General features: G+C 42.6%; 1 protein-coding gene across 2 annotated transcripts in view; it reads right to left on the reverse strand.

Annotated features, from left to right (window-relative positions):
* The window catches only part of HHAT (hedgehog acyltransferase), a 346,612-nt gene that overhangs the window by 181,241 nt on the left and 144,277 nt on the right, over positions 1-21,094 (reverse strand). For both annotated transcript variants that reach the window (XM_044267471.1, XM_044267470.1), the window contains exon 8: positions 12,414-12,564. In XM_044267471.1, coding sequence (XP_044123406.1) covers positions 12,414-12,564 — 151 coding nt within the window. The remainder of the gene's footprint in view (positions 1-12,413; positions 12,565-21,094) is intronic.

Consider the following 21,094-nt stretch of genomic DNA (forward strand, 5'->3'; position numbering starts at 1 on the left):
AGAGAGGGAACACAAGCAAAGGGAGTGGGAGAGGGAGAAGCAGGCTTCCCACGGAGCAGGGAGGCCGATGTGGGGCTCGATCCCAGGACCCTAAGATCATGACCTGAGCCAAAGGCAGACACCTAACCGACTGAGTCACCCAGGTGCCCTAAAACATTATTTTCAAGCATGACAGGCAGAGAAAAGTCTTAACTTTTACTCTGCAGGCCTACTATAGTTTAGAATACTCACTAGAAGGCAGAGTATCCATCTTATTCAATAGGTAAGAAGTTGGACTGTATCAGAACATTTTGCTAGCATTTTGAGAGAAAATCCTTTGAATGTCTACTACAGATGGGTGGATCAAAAAGAAGGTGGCAGGGATACTGGTCTGAAATTCTCCTTTTTGGTAGGGTCTCTGCCTGGTTTGGGGGTCAAGGTAATTCTGGCTTCATAAAGAGTCTGGAAGTTTTCCTTCTGCTTCAATTTTTTGAAACAGCTTCAGGAGAATAGGTATTATTTCTTCTTTGAAAGTTTGGTAGAATTTCCCAGGAACTCGAAATGGATAAAGGACTTCAACGTGAGGCAGGAATCTATCAGAATCCTAGAGGAGAACATAGGCATTAACCTCTTCAACATCGGCCACAGCAACCTCTTTCAAGATATGTTTCCAAAGGCAAAGGAAACAAAAGCAAAAATGAATTTTTGGGACTTCATCGAGATCAAAAGCTTCTGCACATCAAAGGAAACAGTCAACAAAACAAAGAGGCAACCCATGGAATGGGAGAAGATACTCGCAAATTACAGTACAAAGGGCAGATATCCAAGATCTATAAAGAACTCCTCAAACTCAACATGCACAAAACAGATAATCAAAAATGGGCAGGAGACATGAACAGACATTTCTCCAAAGAAGACATACAAATGGTTATCAGACACATGAAAAAATGTTCATCATCATTAGCCATCAGGGAGACTCAAATCAAAACCACATTGAGATACCACCTTACACCAGTTAGAATGGTCAAAATTAACAAGCCAGTAAACCACGTGTGTTGGAGAGGATGTGGAGAAAGGGAAACACTTTTACACAGTTGGTGGGAATGCAAGTTGGTGCAGCCTCTTTGGAAAACAGAGATTCCTCAAGAAATTAATAATAGAGCTTCCCTATGACCCTGCAATTGCACTACTGGGTATTTACCCCAAAGATACAGATGTAGTGCAAAGAAGGGCCATCTGTACCCCAATGTTCATAGCAGCAATGGCCACAGTCGCCTAACTGTGGAAAGAACCAAGATGCCCTCCAACGGACAAACAGATAAAGAAGATATGGTCCATATACACTATGCAGTATGATGCCTCCAACAGAAAGGATGAATACCCAACTTTTGTATCAACATGGATGGGACTGGAAGAGATTATGCTGAGTGAAATAAGTCAAGGAGAGAGAGTCAATTTTCATTTGGTCTTGCTTATTTGTGGAGCATAAGGAATAACATGGAGGACAGGGGGAGATGGAGAGGAGAAGTGAGTTGGGGAAAATTGGAGGGGGAAATGAACCATGAGAGACTGTGGACTCTGAGAAACAAAGTGAGGGTTTTGGAGGGGCTGAGAGTGGGAGGTTGGGTGAGCCTGGTGGCGGGTATTACAGAGGGCATGTATTGCATGGAGCACTGGGTGTGGTGCATAAACAGTGAATTCTGGAACACTGAAAAGAAATTTTTAAAAATAAATAAAAATTTTTTAAAAAAGAAGGTGGCATGTAATGAACCTGTAGCTATGGCAGACTGAAATCTCAGGACTTAGAAAACTATAACACTAAATATTTTTGCCTTTCTTCTTGGTATAATAGGAAAAGGAAATCTATTCATTCATGGTGCTATTGAATGTATGAATTTTCACATAGTCATCTACAAGCAAATGCATTTATGCATCTAAACATTTCTGGATAAAAAGGATTAGGGTTTAGATTTTAATACAGTAAGAACATGGTACCAGCGTGATCTTGGACACCTTACTTACTGCTCTGGTTCTCAGGCAGTGATGATAATGTCTAAATCCTTACTCAACATTACTATTACAAGAATAATTCTAAAAGAGACTTTTTGAAAACTAAAACAATGTATTCTGTTCCCAACAATCCCTAATTCCTCATCCAAGTACTCACAAAACTATGTCTAACTGAATAAGATCTTAGAGTATTCTTCCCTGTAGTACAGAAAGAATACCCCCTTCTACTATAAGAGCTGGGCCATAAAGCTACCTGCCCTAGAGAAGAATGTCAAAAGAGAAGGTAGGAGGGGGAAGTAGAAAATCTATCTCAGTGAACTGTGGGAAGAGATGGAAGAGGACAGAAGAACTCAGAAACATGTCCAAAAAGGGAAGGTTATATATAGGTGGAAGTAAAAACCCAAGCAGAGAAGCTCTGGCTTTCCTTTCTGGTCCAAACTGTGATAGACCACCTGAAGAATGCTCTTTACAACAAAGGGTGGCCACACTGGGGTAAATATTGTTAGGCAGAGTAAAGGAAAGAACCTACTTGCTATTGCTGAGCTTCCTTCAGCAGCCTTACGGCAAGAAGACATAAAGAAGTTCCTACATTGAAGGTAGGAAGATGTGGGCCAGTAAACCTGGTTTAGGGACACCTGTGATGAATGGGGAGTAAGACCACTGCAAAGTGTAGTACATGGCCTTGCAATGGCCTGGTTGAGACTCAAAGGGGTCTGCCTAGTCAAGAAGAACTTGGGTGAAGCCCAGTCAGGAAGACAGGAAGTCTGGGCCCTCACCACACCATGTGCACTAGCTTCCCCTCATTAGACCCCACACTGGTTCCTGGGGTCAGATCAGATCCATTGTCCTCTGAGCCCATTTTAATGGGGGGTTTGCCCCCACCACTTCACTAAGACTATTGTTGTCAAGGTCACCATGACCTCCATGGGAGGCAAACTCTACAATGTCAATCCTCATCTTCCTTTACAACTTTAGGTTGGGATCTGAAGAAGATTGGATAGAAGAAAGGAGCAATGAACTTAAAGATAAGCCAACAGAACTGAAACACATCCCTCTTCTCCCCAGCCCATTTCTGGTACTATTAATTTCTTTGTATAGATATAAGTATTCCATTTGGCTTTATGCTTCCTTCTGCTTGAAGAACTTCCTCAGCCTTCTAGTCTGCTGGCTAAACTTTAATTTCTTTCTTCTTTTTTTTTTTTAATGTATTTATTTTGCCTTTAATTTTAAAAGACATCTTTATTGGATATAGAATCCTACGTTGACAGTTTTTCTTTTTCGGTATCTTAAAGATGTCTCTCCATTATCTTTTGGCTTGCATGGTTTCCTTTTTTTTTTTTTTTTTTTTTTTAAGATATTTTAAAAATTTATTTATTTGATAGCAAGAGAGAGAACACAAGAAGGCAGAGGGAAAAGCAGGCTCCTTGCTGAGCAGAGAGCCCAATGCGGGGCTCAATCCCAGGACCCCAGGATCATGACCTGAGCTGAAAGCAGATGCTTAACTGCCTGAGCCACCCAGGCGCCCTGGCTTGCATGGTTTCTGACATGGTTTCTGTATATTCTTTTTTTCCTCTAACTGCTTTCAAAAATTTTTCTCTTTAACTTTGGCTTCAACATTTTGACTGTGATGTGCCTAGGTGTATTTTTCTTTGTATTTATTTTGTTTAGAGTTTTCTGTGGCCCTTAGATCTGTGGTTTATTATCTCGCTAATTTTGGAAATTTTATGGACACTGTCTCTTCAAATATTTCTTTCATTCCCTTTTCCTTCTGGGACTCCAGTGACACATATGTTAGACTATTTGATGTTATCCTACAGCTCTTTGATGCTTGGTTCTGATTTTCGTCTCCCCCGCCACCCGCCCCTATTTTTTTCCCTCCTTGTGTTTCAGTTTGAATACTGTCTGTTGGCTTATCTTTAAGATTATTGCTCCTTTCTTCCGTCCAGTCTGACAACGGTTTAGACCAACTTTCCTGATAAACATGCGCTGAGAATGGTGAGGTGGGATACCAGGAGCCTTCTTCACTTAAGGAGCAAGGGCCTCCCTCCCCCTCAAGTGAGGAGTAATGGAGCTGGTCCTGCTCCTTCCAGTCCTGGGCCAAAATGACTCCCATGGCCAGGGCTAGAGACATTAAATAGTATGAAACAAAGAGAGACAGAACAGAGAGGAGAAGCAGTGGATAGGAAGTTCCAGGAGGTTCAAGGATGATAATTTGTAGGTTCGGTTTTTCAGAAACCCCCTTCGGCATAATTTCCCCAGCCGTCTTCAGGGGACTCCAAATGTTAGCCATATTTCCTTATGCACAAGCACCAGTGATCAGGGGTTCATCCATCCCAGGTCACTGAGAACAAAGGACAGTCTCTGCCTTATTCCCCTGTCCCTAAAACTGTGAAGGTCCTCTAAATTTTACTTTGCTATTTTTGTTGTTGTGTTGGTGGTGGTGGTTTGGTTGGTTGTTTTTAGCCTCTAATGAAGAAGAATAGAGCTGTTTTCATGACTCAATCACTTCTTTTTTCACCAGACACCATAGAGAAATGCAAATTCCCTCTTGGATTCTAATGCTAAGTCATTCATTACAGAAAAGATTGAAACATTCACACTGTAAAGAAACAAAGAACCTGGAATGCTTGCTGTTGCAAGGCAGGCCCAGAAAAGTCTCAGGCACAACACAGGAAATACATGATGTGGCAAAAGATGGTATTTTATGTCACCATAAATGCAGTCAGGATGGCAGGTTAACCACCGGAAGTAAGTTTGACCCTCACTTCGCATTTAAGCCAATTTTTCTTTGCTTTCTTCTTCAGGAGTGTAGGAGCAGAGGGGTTCATTCATCTTTCACTCAGGAAATGTGTTTGTTGAGTGCCTACTATGTGCCAGGCACCGTGTTAGATGACAGGAAGTCTGTGGTGAGCAGGTGTTTGAGAATCTACAGAAAAACAGTTTCAGCAACCAGTGGATCCCTAAAGTAGGAATTTCTCCTTACATAAAAATAAATACACTTCAAATGGGCTTCCTCAGCTTATCACCAAAGGCAGAAACTACACAGGCAAAGGAGAGATCTGACCGCATACCAATGTTAAACCAAGACATCAAAATTCTTATAAGCATTTAAGAGTAAAAGCAGGTTGCACTTTGAATTTAATCCTCAGATCTGAGGTGGAACAAAAGAGCAACACTAGTTTGCTGAAGGGAAGGTGTAAATTAGAAATAAGATAGTGCTAAAATAAAAAAGAAAGAAAGAAGATAGTGGTGGGGAACGAGATGTTTAATGACTGGCAGAGAAGGGGCAATTCTCCATTTTTATTGCCAAATAGTATCTGACCCAGACCAACGTGAGGTAAAGAAACACAGTAGGAGAAGGACAGCCATTACCCAAGCTCCACACAGGAGACACTGGCAAGAAAAATGGAGTCAAGTTTCTATTGTTGGCACCAGACGAGCCCCTCTCCGCCCACCTTCATTCAAGCAGCTGTTTCTGGATTGCACAAGGATGCAGGCCCACTGACCCCACAGCACTCAGTTACTCAGGGTTAAATGGCAACTCCCTTTCTCCTCACCCCTGGGAGCACAGAGGCCAACCCACTGCCTGACTGTACCCTTCCCTGCCCATCTCCCTTTCTAGGGAGTCAGTACATAAACAATCATCATTCTCAGATCCCGCAAATTCCCAGATCCTGTCACACAAGCCTCATGCTCCAGACCTGGGGGAGGAATTCACTTCAGTTTCATTTCTCTAGAGAGACAGGAAAAGGTGGTGACAGAAGTACAGAGTCCAGAGCCACATGCCTGGGTTCAAAGCCCAGTTTTGCCACCTACTAGCTGTGCGATTTAAGGAGAACTACTCAACCTCTCTACGTCTCAGTTTCATCATTTGCAAAGTGGGGATAACTACACAGAGGAGTTTTGTGAGGATTAAATAAACTAAATATACAAAAGCACTCAGAAATATGCCTTGCTCAATGTTTTTGCTGCTTGCAGACCCCAGTGCTGCTGTTACTACCATTACTATTATTACTCTTAATATTATTCATTGTGAGGACATGTTCTAGAAGGGCTTCACTCCTAGTCTGCCCCTAGGTTCCTCATCTTCCACTGCAGGGCATTAGGATCTGTTCTTCAGCCCCTCCCTCAGACAAATCCTGTCCCCAAAGACAATCAGCTCCTCTCTCCTATCAGAGTCTGAATGGAATCACTTTTCTTCCTTCAACTTTGCAACTCTCTCCTTCAACTGCTCTCCGGGATGCGGCAGGATGTCTAAAAAAAATGACAGGAATGAAGGTAAGAACGTGTTGACTCCTCATTCCTTTCAAGGAAGACTCATTCCCAAGGAAACGGCAAGCCAACACAGTCTTTCGGCGCACCAGCCACTGAGAGTCACTAAGACACACACAGGGGCGTAAGGAACACAAGGCATCAGTGTGGCCGAAACCTGGAATGCCCACAGCAGTGACACAGGGGTGCACACTACACAGAGGAGCTGCACAGCTGTCACACGGAGAAGTTTGAAAAGTTTGCTCTTAAGACCTGATGATGATGATTTCAGAGAAAAGGGACCATTCCTCCCAGCAGCACCGAGTTCCTGAGCACCCACTACATGCTGGGCCCTGAGGAGGGTGCTGGGGGACGCAGGGTTAACCAAGAAGAAGGTCTGATCACTGTCCTCAAAGAGCTTACGGGCTGGTGGGTATGAACTGGTGGGGACTCAGGGTATCCGTTCTCAGAGGCGGGCACAGTCACATCTCCGTTTTCCAGAGAAGGAAACTGAAGCACAGAGAGGTCCCCAGAAAGTAAGTAGTAGAGCCAGGATCAAAGCCACAGAGTCAGGCTCCAGGTCTGGGCTCTCGGTCACTGGTGAGCAGCCAGAGAGCCCTCCGTCAGACGCTGCCCAGTGTTTCTTGTGCCGAGCACTGCTGACTCTCAAAGACCCCAGTCTGAGAGTTTGCTCAGTAACACGCGTGTTGGAAGCATCCTCCACAAGGGGAGGGAATGGAGAGGAGACAGAGTATCTATATTTGAAGTCAAAATAAATCCAGGAAACAAAACATAATAATGGTTCATAAAATCTGCTTCAACTTGGTATTCCACTCTGATTTATGCAAGTCTGTGGTTGGAGGCAAAGGTAAAGCGATTTTGAAATATAACTGTTGGGAAAAGGATATATGTTATCTAGTCTGTGGAGATGGGATAAGACAGAAGGACCAAATGTGAGGTAATACAAATGTCCAGTAGCTGGAAACTGTATGCTAAAAGAATCCTCTGAAGTGAGGGAGAGTTCAAATCAGTGCAGATTACAGGGACCTCGTGCTTTCCTTCTGAAATCCATGCTTTCCACATATTACTTCCCATTTCTACCACCTTCCACCTCCTTCCACTGCCCATGCCATTGGGCCTGTCTTTTCTGGGAAATTTAAAGCACAAAACAAAACACACAGTATGATGTTCACACGCACATCTGTAATTCTGATTATTGGCTAACATCCTAGTGTCTACAGTGTACCTGCCCTGTGTTCCTGCATTAGCTCCGGTCTCACTGAAGCCTTGCAACAACCCAGGGAGGCAAGTCCTATGATGAGCTTTATTTTACTGCCTCAGAAAATTGAGGTATTAGAAGGTTAAATGACTTTTTGACCAACCGCTTGGGTGGTGAGGGAGACAAGACTCCACCCCCAGGGCCTGGTGGTCCTCCCCATCCAATGCAGCTGGGCTCATATAAACACAGAAATGGAAGGGAATACAGACAACACCTGACGAGAGTCTTTCTTTCATTCAACAGTAGAGAAAACTGAGAATCGAGTGGATCCATCTCTCCTCTGAGGGCAGAGAGCCCGTGATTTCCACCACAGCCTTTATCTCTGAGCTGTCACATCCCAGGCTCAGAGCTGGACTGGAGCCTTTCCTCAGCCAGTCCGATCACTGCCCATTGCTTCCCCAATACCGCACACCCACAGGCTGACTTCTCAGTTAGCTCTGGCTTTGCTAGATTTTCAAGTGCAAAAAAACACTTAGAAGCTACTCCTTCCCGAGGACCTACTGAACACCAGACTCCGTCAACCCTCGCATTGCCCCTGTGTGCCAAGTGCTATTATTATCTCTATTTTAGACATGAAAAGGTTAGCCCAGAGCATTTTAATGATTTGCCCAAGTCACACAATTAGTAACAAGATCTTGGTTAGCAGGCTGCCTGCAAAAACAGTGAACGCATACCAACGGCACCCTTTTCATCTTCCCCCCTTTTTGTTCATGCTGCCCCCGCCCCCTACCCAGCGGGGCTGGTGGACAAGGTGTGTCCTTCACCAACTCCACGCTCACCATCCAGTCCTGCAGCCTGAGGTCAGAAATGATTCAAAGGCAGGACTAACACAAAGCCAGCAGTTTGCAGAGCTAGTTTTCATCATCTACCATAGGCCTAGACCAACTTTCAACCAGGCCCTAAATTCTTCTATTGACCTAAAAGCTCATGCCATCAATTTCCCACCGAAAGAAGAGGTTCAGGCTCCATCTCAGCCCCAATTCCAAAATGTCCCCACAGATTAAGGTCTAGCAGCACCCAAATTTCTCTGGTTTAGGCAGTGATGCATGAGTTTGCCTATAAAGACCCGAGAGCATCATAATTCAAGAACGGCAGAGGGCAAGCTGTGCAAAACTCCTGAGATAATTGAAATTGACCCATAACTCACCAGCCACCATGAGAAATTCTATCACTTTGCACACTTTGCTTCCATAGCTAAAAATCAAATCAGAGGAACATGATCAGACTTCTAATTTGAAACCTGGGACATGCAATGTCATCTTTAATGACTCCCAGCAAATGATGCTCATTATAGATCTCAGCCTACCTAAATTAAAACATGAAATCTAAAAATTAAGCAGAAAATTCTCAATTTCTCAGGTCTATAAGGTCACAGAAAAATCACACAACTGGGAATACAAGTACTCCTTAGGGTTTTGTTATGCCGCTAAATATATGAGCAGGAATTATATAAAAGAAAAGAGCTAGAAGGGGAAAAAATAAATAAATAAACAAACCCACCAGGTCTTACCTTTCGGGTCTGGGCTATCTGGGTAAATTGCAATTTTTCATGACCAATTTAAACTAGCATGTCAAGGAACATTATCTCTCTGCTGATGGCCAGTGTCATCTCTTCTATGATGTAGAGCTCAGACTCCTGATAACAGTAGGCTGCTGGCTTCAAGTCTTCTCTCACTGGTAAGTGGACTGAAATATGCTGTAATCAGTCAGCACGGTGTTCAGGTGTGTAAGCTGCCTTTAAAATGGGAGGCTAAAAATTCATCTCTCATCACCAGTTCTAAACCTCATCCAGGGACACCTGGGTGGCTAAGTCCATTAAGTATCTACCTTCGGCTCAGGTCATGATCCCAGGGTCTTGGGATCGAGCCCCACATTGGGCTCCTTGCTCAATGAGAAGTCTGCTCCTCCCTCTCCCTCTGCCCCTCCTCCTGACTTGCGCTCTCTCTTGCTGTCTCAAATAAATAAAGGCTAAAATAAATAAATAAACCAAATTCAGTATGGACTTTCTAGAAGGTCAGGTAACCACTACACAATCTGTGAACACGGTTTTTAAATTTCTTCCCTCCACTTCCCATCCACCCTTCCCTTTGTGTCACCGTATGACTGGCTGCCACTGCCCAGAGTAATGTGCACAGCCAGCTTTCACATCTGTTTGTGGCTCAGTCCCTTCCAGACCCCTATCCAGGAGGAGGAGGCAATTCTCTGTCTGCAGCAACACCTCGATAGATGGCTCAGAAATATTAAGATAAAGCTAGATGTAAATAGAAACTACAAGTTCAAAGCTTTATTTTCCTTCAGTGTGCATTTTACAGAGAAAAGTTAGAGAGTGGAGACCAGGGCTGCTGTAGGGTTAGGCTACCAGACCCCGAATGCGAAGAGGGTAAATTTCCTCTTTAGGACAGGGGAATATCTGCAAACAGTGTAAAAGAGAAGCTATAAGGTTTATTTTTTCAATTCAAAATTATTTCTTCTGAGCCTTAAATTGTGCACTGTAGTGCAGAGTTGACCTCCCTTCCTAAATTCAGCTATTTAGTGAGGCACGGTCACGGTGTACAAGAACAAAGACCAAGATGTTTCTAAGTATAACAGGCAAACTGGGAAACCCTTGAGCAAACTAAAACTTGTGAAGGGGAAAACCTACCCCATGTAAACTGAGGGGGGAACGCCAGGCTAAAAGTCTTGGGTTGCCAGGGTGGCTCAGTGGGTTAAGCCTCTGCCTTCCACTTAGGTCATGATCTCAGGGCCCTGGGATCGAGCCCCAAATCAGACTCTCTGCTCAGTGGGGAGCCTGCTTCCCCCCCTCTCTCTGCCTACTGCTCTGCCTGTGATCTCTCTCTCTCTCTGTCAAATAAATAAATCTTTTGAAAAAAAAATTAAAAATAAAAATAAATAAAAGTCTAGGTCACTCCCAGAAAAGACCATGTTTGTCCCTACATCACAAGCTCTCGTAAACACTTCCCCCTCGAACCGCATCACTCCCCGGGCTCAGCCAGAGCTTCCAGCTCACAGCATCCCCTATCACTCTCTCGCCCACATCTGTCTTAAAACTTTAAGGGGAGGGAGGGAGGAGTGTTTCCACAACCTCGAGTCTACACGATTTGAATCTAGTTCTAACAGAAAATGAAAAAGGTCTTGGCGGATACGCTCTCTCTGCTTTCGTTGCGTATAGACAACAGAGGTCATTGGACCCAAAAAAAAAAAAAATTAATTAAAATAATAAAGGACAAAAAGACAACTACTCTGAATGTGAAATACAGTCAACAGTCCAAACAGCCTCTTGTGACCATCAGTGGGCTGAGCTCTATGGGCAAGGAGCCTGGGTCTAGCATGCCTGCCCAAGAGCCATGGGTTTTCATTATACCAACCAACACAAGAAGCCCTTTAGGAGTATATGCTTCCTAAGAACTGCATGAGGGCAAGCATTCACAGGAAGGCAGAGGAACCATGCTAGGCGCATACCAGTCATTGGAGATAGGACCCCAAATCGTGCTGGGTCCCAACCCATTTGTTAAGTAAATTAATTGTATGAGTAAGTCAGAAGTTAACAGAGTCCCCCAACCAGGATCACCTTTTAACCAAGAACCCCTCTGTGTCCCCCTGGCTAGAGAAAACCCCTTTGCTAGCATTCTCCAACCCTGCCATTAAAACTGGGCAACCTAGGATAATTGACGTAATTAAGGACAAATCAAAGCAATCCTCTAACATTACTTGCAATAACCATATGAAATTTCTAATCCCAAGAAGCAAACTGAACCAATAACAAAATGCATTTCAGAGGTTTAAAAAACTTCAGCATCTAGAATCAGCTGCTATGGAAGCTGCTACGGCCCGTCGCAGGCTACCTACACCTTGTTAACAGCAACATCAGATATGGTAATATTCACTGAGCTCTTCCTCTACCTCAGTCCTCTATCTACTGCCTCAGAGATGAAATAGAAGATGAAAAGTGCCATGTGATTGAGCTAAAACAGCAACTTCGAGCAGGGAAGAGGCTCGGGTGGGGGAAATGGAGGTGCCTAACACATGCTAACCCCCACGAGTGAGCAGGTCCCCAGGCTGAGCTTCCTCCATTAGGTTTGCAATTGCAAAAGCAAGCCTGTCACTTATTGCACACTCGAGGTGATAAGAAACACACAGCAGCAAGCAAGCCCATCTGGAGAACATCAGAAACAGTAGGGGGCTGAGGGATCTTTTGGAACAAAAACTCCAGGCCAGCCATACGTTTATTTACGGGGAAAAATCAAGAAGAGAAAGAAAACACATCTGTCTATCCATGTGCATCAAGTATAAGAACAATAAAAGGATAAAAAAGCTAACATTTGTAAACATCTATGTGCCAAATGCCTTAAATACATCAGCTTATTTAATATTCAAAACAACTCTCAAATATGGGTATAGTCACCCTCACTATTATTATTGCCATTTAAGAAAGAAGAAAATTGAAACTTAGAGAAATTTAGTAAATTGTCCCAGATCTGGGAGCTAGTAAATGCCAACAGGGACCTATTCTATTATCCTAATTCTGTTGTTTTTAACTGACAGCCCCACATGGACAGAGGTCATTTTCAAGAAAAACAGAAAGCAATAAAATAATCCACTGCAGCCTATCCCAAGTTAGTATGACACCATTTACACATCAGCCTTAGTGCATTTGTACATAGACCTGGAGAGAAATTGTCCTATCTCACATTATCTTCACAGCTTGGCAGTAATTTTGAGTTGTTTGGAAAGCACAGATTGTCATCCTATTAGACAGATGAAGAAAACCGAGTGCCAAGTGTAGCTTGAGTAAGGGACAGAGAAAGGATTGTGGCCCAAACCCTCTGAAGCTCGCCAAGCCATGGCTCCTCCCACTGGACATCCCCAAAAGCCTTTAATAAAACAAACTACTGACCTCCACATGCCTGTGAAACTGAACATGGTGCTCACACAGCGAGGGAGGGGTGGCGGCGTGAGTCCATCCAGGCGCATGAGCAGAGCTGGGACACCGAAGAGCACCAAGTACTTCAGATAGAAGAAGAGCACATGGGCCAATGCCAGTCCTCCTGAAAGATGGGGGAGCTGTGAGACACTCAGAGAAGCAATAGGGCAATCTCCTGTTCCTGAAAATACACCACCTGCTCCCACATCCCACCCATCCCCTTCCATCCCCTTCCCTCATGCATTACAAAGTTTCTCACATTGGTTTGGAGCAGTAAGAATATTTGAATGAGCAAATATTGAAATCTTCTTTATTACTGTGATAGGCAATAGGACATCTTGGCAGCCATTCTTCTAGAGACGCTACATTTATTTTTTTTTAAAGATTTTATTTATTTATTTGACAGAGAGAGATCACAAGTAGGCATAGAGGCAGGCAGAGAGAGAGAGAGGAGGAAGCAGGCTCCCTGCTGAGCAGAGAGCCCGATGCGGGACTCGATCCCAGGACCCTGAGATCATGACCTGAGCCGAAGGCAGCGGCTTAACCCACTGAGCCACCCAGGTGTCCGATACGCTACATTTAAAAGTGTTTTGTATATAGTTATGCATTTAAATTATATTTATAATATGTATTTATATATAATTATATATAATGGATTTCAAAACTACTAGAAAGGGAAAATCCTCCCCAAATTCTTCCAAAACCTCATGAGCTCACACCCACACCCACCCACTAGTATCGCTAAAAATCAAAAAGTCAGATCAACAAATGGTGAGAAAGATGTGGAGAAATTGGAACTGTCATACACTGCTGACAAGAAAGCAAAATGGTGCAGCCACTTTGGGAAGCCACTTGGCATTTCCTGAAATGAATAAACTTAAAGTTACCACATGACCCAACCATTCTACTTTTGGTATATATCCAAGAGAAATGAGAACAGATACCCACACAGAACCCTATATCCAAATATTTGTAGTGATAGTATCAACACCAACCAAAAGATGAAACAACCAAAATATCCATCAACAGACAAATAAACAAAATGTGGTCTACCCATACAATGGAATATTATGCTGCCATGAAAAGGGATGAAATAGTGACACATGCTACAACACGGGTGAATCTTTTATTTTTTTTAACATGGATGAATCTTGAAACATTATGCTAAGTGAGATAAGCCAGTCATGAGTAACCACGTATTCTATTCCATTCATATGAAAGTCCAGAAAAAGGTAACGAGACAGAAATAGAAAGCTGATTATTAGGTCCCTGGCACTGGAGAGGTAGGGGGTGGGGTAATGACGGAAGTGGTGGCTAAAGGGTAGGGTTTCCTTTAGGTTTTGGGATGATGAAAATATTATAAAATTGGCAGTGGGGATAGTTGCACATATCTGTGAATATCCTAAAAGCCACTGAACTGTACCTTCAAGTAGGTGAAATGTATGTTATGTAAATGATATCACAACAAAGCTATTAATAAAAAAATAAAACAAAACAAAAAAACCATCAGGGCCCCAGGCTACAATGGCCTCTTGGCGTGTACTGTGCCCTTCCAGACTGAGAAAAACACAGGATGTGGATGCTAGGCAAGACGTGAGGTCGGAGACACATGCTACGGCCCACAAAGGCCTCTGCCTATACCCACTGAGAATGACTCACTTCTGTAGCAAGGGCTAAGGGAGCTCTACCACCTTTCTTCTCTCCTCAAGCTTCCTGGCCACTTTGACCTCTGTGCCCTAAGCTCAATGGGGAACCACAGACCTGGGCCAGATGGTGGCCCCATTCACACTGGCCTCAGCAGGTAGGAGGTGTGGCAGGTTTGGCAGAGCAGTGCTCACAGGAGAAGGCAGAGGGCAAAGTGGGAAGACAACTGATGGCCATGTGCTGTCCAACCCCCAGAGCGTCTTCCTCCCTGTGTGAGAAATCCTGCAGGGCAGGTTGCTGCAGCTGAGCACGTTATCTGTGAGCTTCTAAGAAGGAAATAACTAAGCATTAAAGAAGTACCGGCAGAAGATATTATTGCTTGGCACTTGCCATGTTATACAAGGATGTCACTACAATGGAGAGTGTGGCTGTAAATGGTAACTCTGTGCCAGAAGAGAGAGCCATTTTCGGAATATATAGTTTGGGTGAAGGCAAATGGTGGTTCAAATTCAAAAGCCACATGTCTTACAAGAAAAAATCCAGGAATCACTGTGTCTCATTCCCAATCAGGGTTCTTCAGACTTGTGGAAACTAGACTACAATCACATGTACTGAAACAACTGGGTATAAAATTGTAGCATTCTTAGATAGCAATCTGAGAGCAATCAAGAAAAAAAAAAAGCTGGTGTGCATACGTGTGTGTGTGTGTGTGTGTGCATGTGTGTGTGTAGAAAAATATATATACATGAATATATTAGAAAATATATATATATTTAAGTGTGTATATATACACACCCTTCAAGAAGTGGGGTGTATATGCTAGCAATACCATCTAAAAAGTATTTAGGGGGCATATAACCACACTGAGTGGTGAAGAAATCTGTTCCATGGGACACTGAATGGCTCAGTCATTAAGCATCTGCCTTCCGCTCAGGTCATGATCCCAGGGCCCTGGGATCAAGCCCCACATTGGGCTTCCTGCAGAGAAAGCCATCTCTTCCACTCCCCAAAACTTGTGTTCCTTCTCTTGCTGTGTCTCTCTTTATCAAATGAAAAAAATATATAAAAAATAACTCTGTTCCACTGGTCAAGATGGAAAGGGCAGGGGACTCTAAAATAATCCAAAATGAACCACCAGACTTTAGTCAGAAAAATCCCAGAGCTAGAAGAAGCAGGACAGAAGTAAGGATGCCTAATTAAAGGGCACAAGGCTTCCAGAGCTAAAATTGAACAGCCTGAAGAAGTGAAGGCACCAGAGGACCCAGGGAAGACTGTCCAAGGTTAAGGCCACCTGAAGCTCTTTCACATCCTATGAAGCAACAGAAACTTCTTTTCCCTGTTAACAGGATCCAAAATCAGGGAAAATGAGCTGCTTCCTTCTCAAACACTGCTTTTAATGTGACACTATTTTTATACAGTCATCACATTTGAGGCATATAAATGAAAATCTGTAAGATTTTTTAAATGGCCTATTCATTTAAATGTTTTATAATATCAATTCTAGTATCATACCATCTACATTATGTATGAGGAAGGAGCACTAACACCCTTATTACACATTACCCTACATGCTTTCTTGTACTTACAGATATTTCCTACCATATTACAGGATGCTCAAAGCCCATGCCCACATGGTTGAACATCAGGACTTTCAATAACAGGTGCCCAGTGAAGAACAGCTTGCCCAGTGAATGGTGCTAATGGTGGGAAGTTCTTCCCAGTGGTACACACAAGGGTCTAAAGTGTATTAAATCCTCTTAAATTGTTAGATCTGCTAGACCTGAAGAACTAACAAAAAGTCTTCATCCACCTAACGAAAAGTCTTCATGAACCCAGAATGGGTCAAGCTGTGTCTTAGGCCAGAGTTTGCCAAGGACTGGGGAGAGTTGGCCACAGAGTTGGCCACAGAAAGGCCCCTTGACTCTGTCAGTCAGCTGCAGAGCCACCATCTTCATACAGCTGAGCCCTGCCATCAAGATTTTCATAGTCAGTATAAGACACTGATACCAGCTTGGATATGTTTCAAGAAGCATGGTGTCTCTGCACTCTTATGCTTCCCCACCAGTCTGTGTGCCCTGACTCACTGTTACACTCTCTCACCTCTAGCCTATGCTGGGCTCTCACTTCTATCCATGGCCTGACTTCATCTCTGAACCTTTTCTGTTCCAAGGAAAATGACTCCAGCCATTTTGACCTTGTCTACATCTAACCTACTCTAGATTTTGTTTAAATGCTGTTTAGACTAAGTCTGTTCAGATTCAGGAAGCCTAAACATTTTATGAAAGTTTATTTTCAGGGCACTTGGGTGGTGCAGTTGTTTAAGTATCTGACTCTTAGTTTCAGTGCAGGTTATGTGATCAAGCCCCGCATAAGGTCTTCACACTCCAGTGGACAATCTGTTTGAGATTCTCTCTTTTCCTCTCACCCTCCCTATTGTGCTTATGTGTGCACTCTCTGTAAAATAATTAAATCTTTTTAAAAGTTTCTTCTCATATAAAGTTCTTTACACGAATGTCTCATGCCTACAGTTAACAATATTATTTTATACATTTTTTTAAAATTTGTTTTTTTATATCATAATAAGTGTTTTACCCAGTTTTTTTTAAAAATAAACTTTCTTATATAACATCTAGGATAACAACTAGCACTATAAAGATTAATCAAGAAGATCCGAACAGACCAATTACCAGCAAAGAAACTGAATCAGTGATTTAAAAATTCCCAACAAACAAGAGCCCAGGACCAGATGGCTTCACAGGTGAATTCTACCAAACATTTACACAGAAGTTAAAATCTTATTCTTCTCAAACTATTCCAAAAAAATAGAAAAGGAGGGGAGGAGTAGCAGGCTGAGATGACATCAGGTAGCAGGAGTTCAGCTAGATAGTTATCAAACCATTCCAAACACATACAAATCCAACAAGAGATCGAAGAGAAGAAGAGCAGCAATTCTAGAAACAGAAAATCAACCACTTTCTGAAAGGTAGGACCCGTGGAGAAGTGAATCCAAAGCAAAGGGAACACAGGGGAGGGGCCAGCTCCTGGCAAGCAGCGGAACAACAGAGCACAAAATCAGAATGTTAAGAAGTCTGCTCCACTGAGGGACATCGCTCCAGAGCATAAGCAGAGGTAGATCCCTTGCAGGGACAGTGTGGTCTCGGGTCCTGTGGGGTCACAGAAGGATCATGGGTGTCTGAGTGTAGTTCAGAGCTCACAGGTATTAGAGGGGAGAAGCCAGCTACAGAGACGGAGCAAAGAGTGAGCTCTCAGCTCAGGGTTACCTTAAACTGTGATCTGTGGCACAGTCAGACCACTGAGCAGGGACCCCACAAGATCCAAGGAGGACCCCCTGGAAGAGCGGTAGGAATCTACTGGGTCTGGAGACTCCAGGGGGTGCTGTGTGTCAGAGACAGAAGCTCTCGGTCACAGGACGGGTGAACTCAGAGCACGGGCGGAGCCCAGGGAGACGGGAGTGATTGAGCGCTTTTCTCCGATGGCGCGCCGAGGAGTGCGGCCCTGAGCTCTCAGCGAGCTCTCAGCTCCTCCAAGCTGGAGACTGGGAGGCCGCCATTTTCATTCCTGTCTTCCAGAGCTCTATGGAAAGCTCTCAAGGGAACAAAAGCTCTCGAGCGAACGAAAGGATTACTTAGCCTGACCCCTGGCAAGGGCAGTGCAATTCCACCTCATGCAAAGACACTTGAGAATCACTACCACAGGCCCCTTCCCGGAGAAGATCAGCAAGAAATCCAGCCAAGACCAAGCTCACTGATCAAGGAGAACAGTGGAATATGAGGAGGGGAAAGCAAAGCATGGAGTTCATGGCTTTCTCCCCATGGTTCTTTAGTCTTGCAAAATTAATTAAATTTTTTTAATTTTATTTTTTTCTTATTCTAATTTTTTAACTTTTACTTTTTACTCTTTTAACATTTTTTAACTAGTTTATCTTAAGGATACCTTTTTTAAAAAAAATCTTTTTGAACTTTTATTATTATAGTCATATTTTATCCTCCATCGTATCTAACTTTATCTTTTGTATACACATAGGGTTTTTTCTTCTAAAAAATTTTGGAATACAACTTCTCCTAATAGATCAAAATATACCCTAAATCTAGCACAGGGTTTGTTCTGGTCTCCAGATTGAGCAAATTCTCTCCACTTTCTTTTTCTTTTTTTTCCCCAACCAGCTTATCTTCTCAACTCCTTTTTTAGCATTTTTAAAAACTGTCATCTTTACAGTGATATTCCATCCCTTCATCATGTTTATCCGTATCTGTATGTGTGTGTATCTAAGTATTTTTCTTTTAAAATGTTGGGAGGTACTTTCTTCTAAGAGACCAAAATACTCCCAAACCAAGTGGGTGGTTCTGTTCTATTCACCAGTCTAATATATATTTTTTTCTTTTTTCCTTTTCTATTTTTTTTAAACTTCTTTTTTATTATTTTTTATTTATTATTATTTTTTTAATTTATTTTTTATTTATTTTCAGCATAACAGTATTCATTATTTTTTTCCAATTTATTTATTTTCAGAAAAACATTATTCATTATTTTTTCACCACACCCAGTGCTCCATGCAAGCCGTGCCCTCTATAATACCCACCACCTGGTACCCCAACCTCCCACCCCCCCCCGCCACTTCAAACCCCTCAGATTGTTTTTCAGAGTCCATAGTCTCTCAGGGTTCACCTCCCCTTCCAATTTACCCAAATTCCCTTCTCCTCTCTAACACCCCTTGTCCTCCATGCTATTTGTTATGCTCCACAAATAAGTGAAACCATATGATAATTTACTCTCTCTGCTTGACTGATTTCACTCAGCATAATCTCTTCCAGTCCCGTCCATGTTGCTACAAAAGTTGGGTATTCATCCTTTCTGATGGAGGCATAATACTCCATAGTGTATATGGACCACATCTTCCTTATCCATTCATCTGTTGAAGGGCATCTTGGTTCTTTCCATAGTTTGGCGACCGTGGCCATTGCTGCTATAAACATTGGGGTACAGATGGCCCTTCTTTTCACGACATCTGTGTCTTTGGGGTGCAATTGCAGGGTCATAGGGAAGCTCTATTTTTAATTTCTTGAGGAATCTCCACATTGTTCTCCAAAGAGGCTGCACCAACCTGCATTCCCACAAACAGTGTAAGAGGGTTCCCCTTTCTCCACATCCTCTCCAACACATGTTTTTCCTGTTTTGTTAATTTTGGCCATTCTAACTGGTATAAGGTGATATCTCAATGTGGTTTTAATTTGAATCTCCCTGAGGGCTAATGATGATGAACATTTTTTCATGTGTCTGATAGCCATTTGTATGTCTTGATTGGAGAAGGGTCTGTTCATATCTTCTGCCCATTTTTTGACGTGTTTGCCTGTTTCGTGTGTGTTGAGTTTGAGGAGTTCATTATAGATCCTGGATATCAACCTTTTGTCTGTACTGTCATTTGCAAATATCTTCTCCCATTCCGTGGGTTACCTCTTTGTTTTTTTGACTGTTTCCTTTGCTGTGCAGAAGCTTTTGATTTTGATGAAGTCCCAAAAGTTTATTTTCGCTTTTGTTTCCTTTGCCTTTGGAGACGTATCTTGAAAGAAGTTGCTGTGGCTGATATGAAAGAGATTACTGCCTATGTTCTCCTCTAGGATTCTGATGGATTCCAGTCTCACGTTGAGGTCTTTTATCCATTTCGAGTTTATCTTTGTGTACGGTGTAAGAGAATGGTCGAGTTTCATTCTTCTACATATAGCTGTCCAGTTTTCCCAGCATTTATTGAAGAGACTGTCTTTTTTCCACTGTATATTTTTTCCTGTTTTGTCGAAAATTAATTGACCATAGAGTAGAGGGTCCATATCTGGGCTCTCTACTCTGTTCCACTGGTCTATGTGTCTGTTTTTATGCCAGTACTATGCTGTCTTGGTGATCACAGCTTTGTAATAAAGCTTGAAATCAGGTAAGGTGATGCCGCCAGCTTTATTTTTGTTTTTCAACATTTCCTTAGCGATTCAGGGTCTCTTCTGATTCCATACAAATTTTAGGATTATTTGCTCCAGCTCTTTGAAGAATGCCAGTGGAATTTTGATCGGAATGGCATTAAAAGTATAGATTGCTCTAGGCAGTATAGACATTTTAACAATGTTTATTCTTCCGATCCAAGAGCATGGAATGGTCTTCCATCTATTTGTGTCTTCTTCAATTTCTTTCATGAGTGTTCTGTAGTTCCTTGAGTACAGATCCTTTACCTCTTTGGTTAGGTTTATTCCCAGGTATCTTATGGTTCTTGGTACTATAGTAAATGGAATCGATTCTCTAATTTCCCTTTCTGTATTTTCATTGTTAGTGTATAAGAAAGCCACTGATTTCTGTACATTGACTTCGTATCCTGCCACATTACTGAATAGCTGTATGAGTTCTAGTAGTTTGGGGGTGGAGTCTTTTGGGTTTTCCATATAAAGGATCATGTCATATGCGAAGAGAGAGAGTTTGACTTCTTCATTACCAATTTGGATACCTTTTATTTCTCTCTGTTGTCTGATTGATGTTGCTAGGACTTCTAATACTATGTTGAACAAGAGTGGTGAATGTGGGCATCCTTGTCTTGTTCCTGATCTCAGTGGGAAGGCTGCAAGCTTTTTCCCATTGAGGATGATATTTGCTGTGGGTCTTTCATAGATAGATTTGATGAGGTTCAGGAATGTTCCCTCTATCCCTATACTTTGAAGCGTTTTAATCAGGAACGGATGCTGGATTTTGTCAAATGCTTTTTCTGCATCAATTGAGAGGACCATGTGGTTCTTCTCTCTTCTCATATTAATTTGTTGTATCACATTGATTGATTTGCGAATGTTGAACCATCCTTGTAGCCCAGGGATGAATCCCACCTGATCATGGTGGATAATCTTTTTAATGTGCTGTTGGATCCTGTTGGCTAGAATCTTGTTGAGAATATTAGCATCCATATTCATCAGTGATATTGGTCTAAAATTCTCCTTTTTGGTAGGGTCCTTGCCTGGTTTGGG

Source organism: Neovison vison, chromosome 10 (genome assembly GCF_020171115.1).
Source record: "Neovison vison isolate M4711 chromosome 10, ASM_NN_V1, whole genome shotgun sequence".
NCBI lineage: Eukaryota > Metazoa > Chordata > Mammalia > Carnivora > Mustelidae > Neogale > Neogale vison.